This window comes from Anolis carolinensis, chromosome 2 (genome assembly GCF_035594765.1).
Source record: "Anolis carolinensis isolate JA03-04 chromosome 2, rAnoCar3.1.pri, whole genome shotgun sequence".
Classification (NCBI taxonomy): domain Eukaryota; kingdom Metazoa; phylum Chordata; class Lepidosauria; order Squamata; family Dactyloidae; genus Anolis; species Anolis carolinensis.
Window position 1 is genome coordinate 175,631,331 of NC_085842.1, and position 14,483 is coordinate 175,645,813.

Genomic DNA, 14,483 nt, shown 5'->3' on the forward strand with positions numbered 1-14,483 from the left:
TGCTCTTTGCAGGAAACAGCCTTCTGTAATTTACTTCTTTATTCATGCAACATTTAGTATATTAGGCAATTACACATGTCAGGGAGGGCATTCCTCCCCATGGACAAACACACCAGAGCATAAAAAGCTATAAAGATAGTGGTAAGAGAGGATTTTGCCTTTTGAGAGAACGCGTGTCCTGCATTCTCTCAAAAACCTACAAATGTAAAGGCTTATTAATGTGAACCCTTCAGAAGATGAACCACTAATCCTGCTGCTTCACCTGTTTTCTTCCTTTCGGTTTTTCGAGTTTAATATGGAAAAAGCTGGGGTTACTTTCAGTTCAGTCACAAATATGTACTGTTGAAGATGTGCTTTTTTCCAATTTCTTTTGATTGAAAACTGTGTTTTAAATTAAAGAGAATAAATTGGCAACTTATAAATTAACAGTGAATACTTCAACAATTTTGAAATAGAAATCTATATCACATCCAGGGCAGACCATAAGATATCATTAAGCATTAATATGAGGAAGACCAATAGATTTCCTATTGTGGTTTTCATGTTGTATGTGAAACTCTAGTGGAGATTAATTTCCTGTCATTTTAATATATTCATGCTTTGTTCAGCATCTAGAAAATGATTTAGGTGTTTTGGTTCTTTTGGAATTGGCAGTGGTTTTTCCAGGATGAGTTTTCATTACTTTTCCCCAGGAGTGTTGAATGTTCATTTCCAGGCTGTTTTAGAGGACCCCAGATTGTCACTTAGTGTATTTACTTACTGTACAAGAAGACTTGAGCAGGCATTTTTTTCAGATAAATCACATTCTTTTTTGGTAGAACAAGAACATTGCATGACATTTGTTTTGGGCTTATGTATACAACCAAGTTCTTTGAAATTTTACATTTGTATAATGGAAGGTTTTCATTGGATGTTTTAAAAATGGCTTTAAAAACAATAAGGAGTGCATTTGTCAGCCATTAAGAATTAGTTGCCTGTTACTTTTTTTAATAAAAAGGTTTTGAGCTATTCATGCCATAATGTCACTTTTGTAAATAAATTACCATGATTATAAAAGTTCTGTAGGGTTTTTATATAAAAACTTTCATATACAACAGTGGTTCCCAAACTTATTTGGCCTGCCACCCCCTTTCCAGAAAAAATACGACTCAGCGCCCCCTGGAAAGGGGGCGTGGCCTAGCAGGGCGTGGCTTAGAGGGGTGGGCGTGGCTCCTGCTCAAGAGGGCGGGGCTGAGCCTCTCCCCTAGTCCAAGATGCAGGGCTGGGAGGGGAGGTGGGCGGGGCCAAAAATAGGCGGCCAGGACTGGGATGGGTGGAGTTACGAGCTCCAAGGCAGGGCTGAGCTTTTATCCCTGTCCTGCGGCATCTACCAGGACACAGGAGGCAGGGCTAGAGGAGGGGTGGGGCCTCTTTCCAAATGCCTGACGGGGCTGAACCTCTATACCCCACCCCGTGTTCTAACAAGCGCCTCAGGGGAGGTATACAGAGGCTCAGCCCTGTCTTGGGCTCTTGAGAAGAGGCCCCACCCCACCCCTAACCCCCCCCTTTAGTCCTAAAAGGCCTCTCAGGAGATGTATACAGGCTCAACCCTGTCTCGAGCTCTTGGGAAGAGGCCCCACCCGCACCCATAGCCTGCCCTTTAGTCTTAAAAGGCCCCTCAGGAGAGGTATACAGGCTCAGCCCTGTGTCAGGCTCTTGGAAGGAGGTGCCGCCTCGTTCCCTAGCTCCGCCCTCTGTGTCCCAACAAGAGCCTCTGGAGAGGTATAGATTCTCAGCCCTGTCTCGGGCTCTCGGGAAGAAGCCACACCCATTCCTCTAGCTCCACCCCCTGTGTGTCCTAATAGGTGCTTCAAGTGCTCAGCCCTGTCTCTGGCACTTGGTAAGAGTCCCTGCTCCTCCCCTGGCCCCGCCCCCGTGTCCTAATAGGTGCCATCACCGCCCCCCTGGATTGCTCCAGCACCCACTGGGGGGCGGTAGCGCCTACTTTGGTAATCACTGATATACAGTGTTCAGGAATGCTTTTCCTGAATAGATATGTTATTTTTGATGTAATAAAACTGTGTATAATCGGTTAAATAAAGAGACATTATATGCACTGCTTTCTGAAGGTACATATTTTGTAGTTGAGATAAATAAAGAATACTTGTCCTACTAAATTAAATGAAAGAGGGTAATGCTCATATGTTGCTATGTGGAGAAAAGTAATTTGCAGACTTATTGAGGGGGAAATGGCATCTGTGTGATGAGTCATGGGCCATGTAGTCCCGTCTCTGGTACTGTAGTACCAGATGAAGAGGAGAACTTGGGTTTTTCACCGTCTCAGTCAGAATTGGAACCTTCCCAGCCAGATTTGGGAACCTTGCACCTGCAAGAGATTTGTCTTCCAGAAGTCTGTCAAACAAGCCCGGAGCCTAAATCTCCTGTGTTTTCTCGCCACGAGTTTTGTAAACAACAGAGGGGAGTTCAAGCAGCGTCTCGCAGGAGTGCTAGGATAGCTGCTAAGAATTCAGCTGATTAAGCCTGCTTTCCATGGGAAACTTTAAGGAGTCATGCATCTGGACTCAGAGTTTAGCTTTCGTTTCTGGTTCCCCAGAGAACTGCTCTTTGGTGGGAAAACTAGACCTTATTTAGGTGTTTTGCCCACAAAGGGACCTTGCGGAGTCAATTTGTCAGCTACTGGAGTAAGTTGTGTGTGGACAGCGCGCTCCGTTTCCAAGCCTCGTTCCTGTTTCAAGCCTTGTTCCTGATTCCAAGCCTTCGCTCCCGTTTCCAAGCCTTCGTTCCCGTTTCCAGCCTTGTTTACCTCCACGGACCTTGCCTTGTTTTCCAGGACTCAGCCTTGCCTTGTTTTCCGGATTTTGCCAAGTAATTCCACGGATCTTGTTCCTCCCTAGCCTCGCTCAAGTTTCATGGACTAAAGGACATTGCCATCTCCCCTCACTTTGCCTGGCAAAGTGAGTGTTTCGGTTATTGGATTACAACTTTGGACCTTAATATTTCATATTGGACATTGTTTCTTTGGACTAATTTTGACCTTTCCTGAAAGGTCTACTTCTGGACCATTTCATACACTTGCTTTTATTAACTTTATATATTTCCTTAATAAAGATATTAGATAGATTCTGGCCTCTGTGTATGGTTATTGGTGCTCTGCAGCCTGGGTCGTGACAGTTTGACTCCGCCACCCTAAGCACCAATTAACCTAGGCCAGAATGTCTACCGGAACCGTGCCGGGTGGCCAGCCACTTAGCTACACCATCGACAAGGACGAAGTGGACCGCATCCGCGATAAGCTCAATGCGCAGGAGGGAGAAATAAAGGGATTGAAGGAACGCGGAATCCGTCTCCCGGCCCTGGCATTGCCAACCAAGTTTTCTGGAGAAGCTTCTAAGGTTCATGTTTTCCGTCGCCAATGCCAGGCTTATCTAGAGGCCCGTGCTGCCGAGTTTCCCCAAGAAGACATCAAGGTGGCGTGGATTTACAGTCTCTTGGACGGGCCAGCGGCCAACTGGGCGACGGCACTGTTCGACCAAGTCTCCCCACATCTAAGGTCGGCGCAACATTTCTTGGACCACCTTAAGGCGACCTGGGGAATCGAGGACAATTTGGAGGCAGCCGGCCACAAACTCCGGCACCTCTCCCAAGGGGACAGACCCATGTCCCAGTACATAGCCGAGTTCCGAGTGCTGGCCCACAACACCGGCTGGAATGATATAGCCCTCAGAGGACAATTTCGGGAGGGTCTCAACATTGAGATGCTGGAAGAAATCTCCAAGGTGGATCCTCCCCATTCTCTTGAAGCACTCATTGATCAATGTTTACGAGCTGAAGTCATGCTTGCCAACAGAAAACAATGGGTCCGAGGCCAGAGCGGTAGAGCTGGGGTGAAACCTCCCGCTCCCGCCGGCGTCCAGCCGCGTCCAGTATGGAGACCCCCGCCACCAGCCCCATACCCCAGAGGGAGCGAGGAGGTGCCGATGCAGTTGGGCAATGTGCGTCCCAGACTAGATGCCGCCGAGAAGGCCCGCCGCCAACGCCTAAATCTCTGTTGGTACTGCGGAAACGGGGGCCACTTCGCCAGAGAGTGCCCAGCCAAAGGGAAGCCCGCCGCCCGTCTGGCGGCGGCGTCCTCCACGGAGACGAAGGCGTCTGAGGCGGCTGGCGCACAGCCGGCGGGGGAAGCCAGCGACCGGGCGTAGAGAGGCTCGCCAACCCGGTCAAAAAACCCACTCAAGAGCCGCCAACCGGGGTCCTATTTCTTCTAGTGGTCACCTTGTGGTCAGCAAAAAAAGGGCCCGTCATGGTCCATGCCATGATAGACTCAGGAGCCACAAACAATTTCATTGATAGAGAGTATGCCGACTCTCTGGGATTACAATACCATGACTTCAAGAATGCCCGTGTGGTGCAAGCCATCGATGGCCGCCCCCTCAAGACGGGTCCCGTAAGCCAGTGGTCGGAACCCACCAGAATGTGGATAAGGGAACATATGGAAGAGATTTCCTTCTTTGTTACCGAGGTTCCCCATTTCCCTGTGATTTTGGGAATTCCATGGCTGACACTTCACGACCCAAGCATCTCCTGGTCCAACAGAGAACTGCAGTTTGCTTCAAAATATTGCCAAAACCATTGCCTTGTAGCCAAGGTCTGCCATGCCACAGACACTGAACCCATTATCACCTTGCCCAAGAAGTACTCAGAATATTGGGATGTATTCAATGAAAAAGAAGCCGAGAGATTACCCCCACATAGACCTTATGACTGTGCCATTGACTTGGTGGAGGGGGCCCCGATCCCGCGAGGACATCTCTACTCCCTGACTGAACCGGAGCAAGAAGCTCTCAGGGAGTTCATAGAGTCAAACCTTCGCAAGGGATTCATCAGACCCTCTCAATCCCCAGCCGCTTCCCCAGTGATGTTTGTAAAAAAGAAGTCAGGGGACTTACGCTTGGTGGTGGACTATAGAGCATTGAACAATATCACTAAGCGGAACAGCTATCCCCTGCCCTTGATCTCGGACCTACTAGACCGACTTCGAGGAGCCAAGGTCTACACCAAGCTGGATCTTCGGGGGGCTTATAATCTAGTTCGCATCAGAGAAGGGGACGAGTGGAAGACTGCCTTCCAGACTAAATTCGGATTATTCGAGTCCCGAGTTATGAATTATGGATTATGTGGAGCTCCCGCAACGTTCCAGCATTTTGTCAATGACATCTTTCAGGATTATCTAGATCGGTTCTTGATCATCTACCTGGACGATTTTTTGGTGTTTTCTAGATCACAATCAGAACATGAGAACCACGTCAGAATGGTGTTACAACGATTGCGGGATCATGGACTTTATGCCAAGCTGGAAAAATGCGCTTTTGATCTACAAGAGGTAGATTTTCTGGGGTACCGCGTCTCACCACTAGGGCTCTCCATGGACCCGGCAAAGGTTTCAGCAGTATTGGAATGGCGGGCGCCAACCAACAAGAAAGAGGTGCAACGATTCTTGGGGTTCGCGAACTACTACCGCAAGTTCATTCCAGACTTTGCCCGCTGGTCTGACCCAATCACCAGCTGCATCCGTGGGAAACAGCCTTTCCGCTGGACAGATCAAGCAGAGAAAGGGTTCCAACAACTAAAGAAATTATTCACGTCCCAGCCAATCCTTCAGCATCCAGACCCTGAAACCCCTTTTATCGTGCAGGCGGACGCCTCCGATGTGGCAATTGGGGCTGTACTCCTACAACCAGTGGGAGATCATCTTCATCCTTGTGCCTTTTATTCCCGTCAATTGACCGCACCAGAGAGAAATTACACCATTTGGGAAAAGGAACTATTGGCCATAAAGGCAGCCTTTGAAACTTGGAGACATTGGTTAGAAGGGGCCAAATTTCCCATTGAAGTCCATACTGATCATCGGAATCTAGAGCATCTAAGAACTGCCCGCAAGCTAAATCAGAGGCAACAACGCTGGGCTTTATTCTTTGAACGTTTTAACTTCCAAATTCATTATGTAACCCCAGCCCAGACCAAGCAAGCAGATGCTCTGTCACGGAAACCGGAATACGCTGCAGGGCGCAAGGAGACCTTTGAGTCCCAGCTGCTACAACCCGAGAACTTTGCCACGCTCACAGTGGGAAACACCAAATCCACTCCCATTGAATCAACTTCCCCTACTCCAGGACCCCTTTCTGCTCAGGAAATCAGGGCTAGTCAGCAAGCAGATGCCTGGGCACAGGACCAACTTCGCCAAGGATTACATTTTCCCTTTTCGCTTAAGGATGGGCTACTTTGCTATAGAAATCATGTTTACATCCCCCCAGGACCGGGCAGGGAAAAAGCACTTCGTCTGTGTCATGACTGCAAGCCAGCAGGGCATTTCGGGCTATTTAAAACCATGCATTTGATCCTAAGAGATTTCTGGTGGCCCAAGATCCGCAAGGATGTGGAAAAATATGTCAACACCTGCCCAGTATGCCAGCGCTCCAAGACAAGAAGAGAAAAGCCCTCAGGGCTTCTGCATCCCCTCCCTACACCATCCCACCCATGGGAAATAATCTCTGCGGATTTTATCACTGATCTACCACCTTCCTGTGGATTCACCACAATTCTAGTGGTGGTGGACCTTTTCACCAAGTTAGCCCATTTCATTCCCTGTGATGGCCTTCCCACGGCCAAAGAGACTGCAGATCTATTCCTCCAACATGTTTTCTGATTGCATGGATTGCCCAAGAGTTTGGTCACAGACCGTGGGTCCCAATTCACCTCTCGTTTCTGGAAAGCACTACAAAAACTATTGGGCATAGACTCTCGTTTATCTTCGGCTCATCATCCCCAAACGGATGGGCAAACTGAGCGCACCAATGCCACTTTAGAACAATACCTTCGCTGTTATGTAAACTACCAGCAGGACAATTGGGCTTCCCTGTTATCGCTGTCAGAGTTTGCCTACAACAATGGGGTCCAGGCTTCTACTAAAGAAACCCCGTTCTTTGCAAACTACGGCTTCCATCCACGTTTCTTTCCCCCTGTCATTGAAACCTCAGAAGTTCCCGCAGCAGAGGACTGGCTGCAGGAACTCACAGCGGTGCAACAACTCTTGCTCCAGCAACTAGACCAAGCCAAGGAGGACTATAAACGTCACGCGGACAAACATCGCCAGCCGGGCCCCGAAATCAAGGTAGGAGACCGGGTTCTTCTGTCCACTCGCTTTTTGCCCTCCCATCGCCCTTGCCGGAAGTTAGATGCCCGTTTCATTGGCCCCTATCCAGTGGTGGCGCAACTTAACCCCGTGACTTTCAAACTCCAACTTCCGCGCTCAATGCGCATTCATCCAGTGTTCCACCGCTCCCTGCTCCTTCCGGCGGATGGTGTGCGCCCTGATACAGACCGGCCGGCCCCCCCTCCTGTTTTGATGAATGGGGAGGAGGAGTTTGAGGTTCAGGACATTTTGGATTCTCGCTTTCACCGCCGCCGCCTACAATATCTCATTGACTGGGTGGGTTTTGGCCCCGAGGAACGCTCTTGGGAAGACGCTTCCACAGTCCATGCTCCTGATCTAACCCGCCGCTTCCATCAGACCTATCCCGCCAAGCCGCGGCCTCGCGCCTCGGGGAGAGAGTCCCAGTTTGAGAGGGGGCTTGAGGAGGGGGATAGTGTGATGAGTCATGGGCCATGTAGTCCCGTCTCTGGTACTGTAGTACCAGATGAAGAGGAGAACTTGGGTTTTTCACCGTCTCAGTCAGAATTGGAACCTTCCCAGCCAGATTTGGGAACCTTGCACCTGCAAGAGATTTGTCTTCCAGAAGTCTGTCAAACAAGCCCGGAGCCTAAATCTCCTGTGTTTTCTCGCCACGAGTTTTGTAAACAACAGAGGGGAGTTCAAGCAGCGTCTCGCAGGAGTGCTAGGATAGCTGCTAAGAATTCAGCTGATTAAGCCTGCTTTCCATGGGAAACTTTAAGGAGTCATGCATCTGGACTCAGAGTTTAGCTTTCGTTTCTGGTTCCCCAGAGAACTGCTCTTTGGTGGGAAAACTAGACCCTATTTAGGTGTTTTGCCCACAAAGGGACCTTGCGGAGTCAATTCGTCAGCTACTGGAGTAAGTTGTGTGTGGACAGCGCGCTCCGTTTCCAAGCCTCGTTCCTGTTTCAAGCCTTGTTCCTGATTCCAAGCCTTCGCTCCCGTTTCCAAGCCTTCGTTCCCGTTTCCAGCCTTGTTTACCTCCACGGACCTTGCCTTGTTTTCCAGGACTCAGCCTTGCCTTGTTTTCCGGATTTTGCCAAGTAATTCCACGGATCTTGTTCTTGCTCCTCGTTCCTTGTTGCCTTGTATCAAGCCTTGTTTCAAGTTACTCCCTAGCCTCGCTCAAGTTTCATGGACTAAAGGACATTGCCATCTCCCCTCACTTTGCCTGGCAAAGTGAGTGTTTCGGTTATTGGATTACAACTTTGGACCTTAATATTTCATATTGGACATTGTTTCTTTGGACTAATTTTGACCTTTCCTGAAAGGTCTACTTCTGGACCATTTCATACACTTGCTTTTATTAACTTTATATATTTCCTTAATAAAGATATTAGATAGATTCTGGCCTCTGTGTATGGTTATTGGTGCTCTGCAGCCTGGGTCGTGACAATCTGTTACATTTTTTTTCGTGTCAGGAGCAACCGGAGTTGCTTCTGGAGTGAGAGAATTTGCCGTCTGCAAGGACGTTGCCCAGGGGACGTCCGGATGTTTTACTATCCTTGTGGGAGGCTTCTCTCATGTCCCCACATGGAGCTGGAGCTGATAGAGGGAGCTTATCCACGCTCACCCTGATGGGATTCGAACCTGGCAGCCTTCAGGTCAGCAACCCAACCTTCAAGTCACAAGGCTTTTATCCCCTAGGCCACTGGATATATACTGTACATATACAGTACATACTTTTTGACTTGTAAATAGGGCCCAAAATTGGGAGTTTTAGGTGGGACCCTGAATGAACCTGCTAGATCCCAAGCTTCTCTGTTACAATCTGGAGCACTCATGCAAACATGGATCTAGTATAGTGTGATCCCTTCCTTTGCTAGTCATTGAAAGGGAGAAGATCCCACATTGCTTTATCAAGAGGTTGGGGTGGGAAAGAAGAAAAATGCCTTTCACCTTGTGCCATAGCTCATATAAATATGGATATGGTAACAGATTGACCCCCCATTCCATATGTTTATGCTTAGTAATGGTCTTAAAAAAATAGATGTTTAACTTAGAACTGTTGCAAATATTTTTCCCTAACCTTGATACCCTTAGACGGGATGTACAAACTTTTAAAGGCCAGTTCACAGTCCCTCGGCCTGTTGGGGGGTCAGACTGTAGTTTGAAAAAAACATGAATGTATTCCTATGCACACTGCCTATGTCTTATTTGTAGTGCAAAAAACCCCATAAAAGAACAATACAAGATATTAAACAAAGTACAATTTTAACCAATGTAAACATATCAGTCTTTCAAGGGGAAATGTGGGCCTGCTTTTGGCTGATGAGAGAGTCAAGTTAATTAGGATTGTTGTTGGGTGCCTTCAAGTCTTTTCAGACAGTGGCATATCCTTCCTCAAAGTCTAGTGGAGTCCCTTCCCAGCCATGCAGCAGCAGTGATGGTGGTAGCAATTGGGGATCCTTCCTTTGCAAAGAAATAAAAAGTTGCAGGGGAAGAGAGAGAAACAAGGGGCCACTGGGACAAGATTCTTGAGGTCAGAGCCGTCCAAGGAGACGGCGACTCTTAATTGGGGTGAATGGATACAAGAGGCCACCATCTCTTTCTCTCCCGCTGGAGAGCCCACCTTTTCCAGGGCCCTGATCCCCAAGAAGGAAGGAATGAACAAGGAGAGGAAGTCAAGAAATGAAGGGGAGGAAGGAAAGAAGCAAGTGAGGGAGCCCTGGGGAGGGGGCCGGTAGAAATTTGAACTGGGGCCACAATTGGCCCCCGGGCCGGACTTTGCACATGCCTCCCCTTAGATATTCCTACAGATGGTGAAAGCTGATTGGAATTGCTAGTTCAAAGGATCTGGAGGGCAATACCTATATACAATCTTAACCTGGAAATAAGCTTTGTTGAACATAGTGGTGGGCTCTTACTAAATGTGAATAAACATTCTTAGCTTGATGAAGGGGGAGTGTAAGTAAAATTAATGTATGAGAGGAGGTGAGAGTGAGGGGAGGACACCTATGATCACCTATGTGACTTGGATTTAGTCTGTTAGACTTGGTTGGGAAGTACATTTTAAGAACGATTTTCATAGACATCAGGATCTACTGTATTTCAGAGAAGGCAGAGAATGGAATACTGTATATTTAAAAAAGATGTTATAAAAGTACTTCTAGCAGTAGAAATTTTAAAAAGTTGCAAAGTTTAATAGGCAAATTAATTAATTTGTTTAGAAGCCATCCTATATAGGCAAGTACAAGAATTAGGGGTACCCACATTATGTTTTGGTTCCAACTGTGTTACTGTAAAAGAAATTACTGTATTATAATGGGGAAAATGGAGAAGAAAAGAACATAAATTATTAAAGATAGCTACTCCCGCTAACTGTGAGTGAAACTTTTTTTAATTAAATGATATAAATTACCTTAATCCTATCTCATTTTGGAACTAAGTTAAGATATCTTTGGTTAGATTAATAAAATCATTGAACTGGAAGAGACCACAAGGTCTATTCAGTCCAGTCTGTTGCCATGTAGAAAGTGACTAGGATAGGAGACCACCTATGAATAGAATGTAGTTTTGGGTGTGGTTCAAAGGAGGAAACTGATAAGACCACCTCTGAGTATTCCTTGTCTAAGAAAACGCTATGAAATTCATGGGGTGCCATGAGTTTATATGTGACTTCAAGGTACATACATATATGGGCAGTACCCAGTCCTGTAGATATTTTGAAAAAGTAAATGTCTCATATTGCAGAGGTTTTGTATAAATAGTTGTATTTTACAATATGTGTATACGGTAGTTTAAAGAAAAAAATGGAGACAAAATATTTTGACATGTAGCGAATTCTTAAACACAATTATAAGAGGAATGGGATAGATGGAGACCAGTGGCTACATGTGGAAATGTAGGTGTACTTTAGAAGTCTTTATGTTTCAGCTAACCTTCATTTGAAACCCCTCTTGATTCATATTAGGATTTCTGTCGCTGAGTCATGGCAGACAGAAGACCAGAGAAGTCATGTGAACAAGCATGTGAATCCCTCAGACAGCAGGATTATGAGGTGGCGGTGAAGCACTGCACGGAGGCCCTTTTTTCCCTGAGCCAGTACCCTCCTACTTATTTCCCAGAAGCATGTCAGGCCGAAATCGACCGCATCAAAATAGAGAGTCTTCTTTATAGAATCGCTTCTTCTTTACAACTCGTGAGTGTGATGCTTACAGTGGAATTGAGTTAAAATATGTATTGTATGAGCAAAAAATGGGAACTTAATGAATTTTTTTGCCATCACACTGCTAAGTAATTCTGAGAAAGCAGTTTTTTGTGCCTTAACATTTTTACCTGCTTGGCTGTGTAGTTGAGGTGAATGTTATGCTTAAAACCTGTGCTACTTTTTATTGATGATGGGCATACACTATCTGATAAAGTTTTGTATGGGGAATAAAAAAAACCTTCTAATCTCTATTGCTCACTCACTATTCCTGATTTTAAATAATGGATGTTTTGTGCCCTCATGGGAACAAAACTAATTTAGGAGAGTAAAGATGAGGTGGACCCATTTGCATTGTAGTTATAATTATTACTTCAGAAAAGGAGAGATGAAGGTTAGAAAACAGAGTGGTCATTTTGGTTAGGTATCAGATGGAGATAGTAGAAGATAGTGTACATCAGATGGAAAATTAATTTCAAGATTGCTGAGTTGGAAGAGACCATATGGGCCATGCACAATCAAAGCACATCTGACAGATGGCCACCCAGGCTCTATTTAAAAGCCTTCAAGGAAGGAGCTTCCACCACACTCTGGAGCAGAGAGTTTCACTGTTGAACAGCTCTTACAGTCAGGAAGCTTTCCTAATGTTCAAGTGGAATCTTATTTCTTGTAATTAGCAAGATTTGCTGCAAGTATAGGTTTGATGTGAACTCATAATAGAAGAAAGCATTTTGAGTATCTAGCACTTATCTAGTAAATTGATCAACATTTTAAAATGTTGAAAAACATACACTTTGCAGGTTAGTGTTGTAATAAAATAATAACTTACGGAATATTTCAGAAGAAAATTTTCTGGTGCAGAAGAACTATCATAAAAGCAGAACAGTATATGCTCATGTGCAAGTGTAGAAATTTTAGCCAAAATATCAACCCCCTAAAACTGGGTCGAGTTACCCATGGGTCACTGTAATTACTGTACCTTAACTCTTATCAAAAAAAGGAACCATCCTCTGAGTACCACCTCTACTTTCTTGAGGAAATAAGCAAAAAAGTGGCCACTGCATTTTTCTGCATAGGCATTCAAAAAGGCCAGTGTGATACTGTGGCATATAAAGTAGAGGGAAGCCAGTTCTTCTTTTAGGTTCTTTCCTTTTGTTGATGAGAATTAATACTGTACTTTATCAAAAAAGGAACCTTAACTTTCTCAGAGTAGAATGACAAAATACTTTTCTGTATGCCTGAGTAGAAAATAGCCGTTGCAGTGGCCAGGGGCAGCTGGTGGCCTGAGGCAGTGCTGACTTTTTCCTCTTCTCCAGAAATGACCCCCTACGTATCCAAAGGCCATTTCAAATCTATAGTTTTATTCCCAAACCCTGCCCTCAACTTGTACACGAAGTCTACATGTATATATGATAATTGGGAAATATGTTGCTAAATATTTTCTTGGTGGGATATTCTTCAGATTAAATACTTGAAATAACATTTATTAAATATATAAAGATAATGCAATATCTTAATGTAGATTTTATACATCAGTTTTTATGCCAGAATTTTATTTGAATCAGTTGTAAGAACTGCACTGATATCATTAAAGTTACTTTTTCGCAGTACAATTCTCAGACTTCTACATGTAGCTGTATAGGCTATGGGGTTTTGGGAATTGTAGTTTCAATTAGTAACTTTCTAAATTCTGAATTTAACCCATTAGGAATGTTATATTGCTGCAGAGTGATGTAATTTGCACAGAGGTCAGGTGATTATCAAACAATGCATTTACATTTTATATACTTGCTCATACACATGTCTTTGTCTCTAGCACATTTTTAACTGAATGAAAAGCAACAGAATAGAAACATAGATCACACTAGTCAGTCATCTGTGCTTTTCCCCAAAACATTCTGTTCAACTCCCATCAAAACACTGCCAACATAGTTAGATTTCATTTAACATTTTGAAGTTCTTGTATTACTCCCTTTACCCAAGAGCCTTTCTATTTGCAAATCATGGGGTTCCCTCAGGCAAATTCTCCTTCTTTGTGAAAGGTACATTTTTGCTACATGAGGATGAAATCACTGAATGTAATGGGATTAAACTTCTAGTTTAATTTGCCATCTGTAATCTTGTGCATATCGAAGTGTGTATTTCAAACCCCAATGAAATCAGTGTGGTTTCCATACTGTACTTAGAATTACAGTCAGTTTGTTGCAGAATGCATCATGTTTTCTATTCATTTGGTGTTTAATCACTTAAGAAGCAAAGATGTACCTCTAGTGGCTGTTGTATCTAACCATCACTTTTTTTTCTTTCTGCAGAAAAACTATGGGAAGGCAGATGAAGACTGTAGGCATGGTATGGAGGTTTAATTATTTAATACATTTGTGCAAATGTGACAGATCTTTGAAATTATGTAAACACTAATGCAGTATATCACATAATTGTTCAAGGAGCATCAGTACACGTCACACGTTTTTGTGTTGAGAATATCTTCATGACTGTAGAACAGTGGTTCTCAAACTGTGGGTCCCCAGATGTTTTGGCCTTCAACTCGCAGAAATCCTAACAGCTGGTAAACTGGCTGGGATTTCTGGGAGTTGTAGGCTGAAACACCTGGGGACCCACAGGTTGAGAACCACTGCTGTAGAGTATAGGTAGTTCCAAGTAGATTCAGCTATTTTGTCTAAATAGTACTACTGTTAACTCAACCCAGATATGACAACTGGCATTATTATTGTTATTATTATTATTATTATTATTATTATTATTATTATTATTATTATTATTATTATATTGCTTTGTACACCGCTTTTCTCTCTGGATCAAACCCTGAAGTGTTTCACAACCTTGAAAATTATACAATTTAAAACCTATAAAGCTTTGTAAGATGTTCACGATGATTAAGATGATTATTCCAGGGTGAGGAGGGTTTGTCATTAGAAAACTGGATTGTCAATATAGTCTGCATTGATATTGTTTAAGCAAAGTTGCTATAAATAATCCAAAACTAATGATGCAGTTTGGTATTCTTTTCGAAGTACTTGAAACATCCCATCTAAAGTATATGAGGTGTTCAAGAAGTATTCAACCTTCATTCATAAAAAAGTTTGTATT

The 14,483-nt window shown here is 44.5% G+C and overlaps 1 protein-coding gene across 3 annotated transcripts in view; it reads left to right on the top strand.

Moving 5' to 3' along the window:
• helz (helicase with zinc finger) overlaps positions 1 to 14,483 on the top strand; it is a 178,708-nt gene that overhangs the window by 25,391 nt on the left and 138,834 nt on the right. For 2 of the 3 annotated variants that reach the window (XM_008116368.3, XM_003224437.4), the window contains exons 2-3: positions 11,142 to 11,369; positions 13,688 to 13,724. In XM_008116368.3, the coding sequence (XP_008114575.1) occupies positions 11,160 to 11,369; positions 13,688 to 13,724 (247 nt within the window). In that variant the 5' untranslated portion in view covers positions 11,142 to 11,159. The remainder of the gene's footprint in view (positions 1 to 11,141; positions 11,370 to 13,687; positions 13,725 to 14,483) is intronic. The other variant, XM_016995744.2, reaches the window with a different exon arrangement.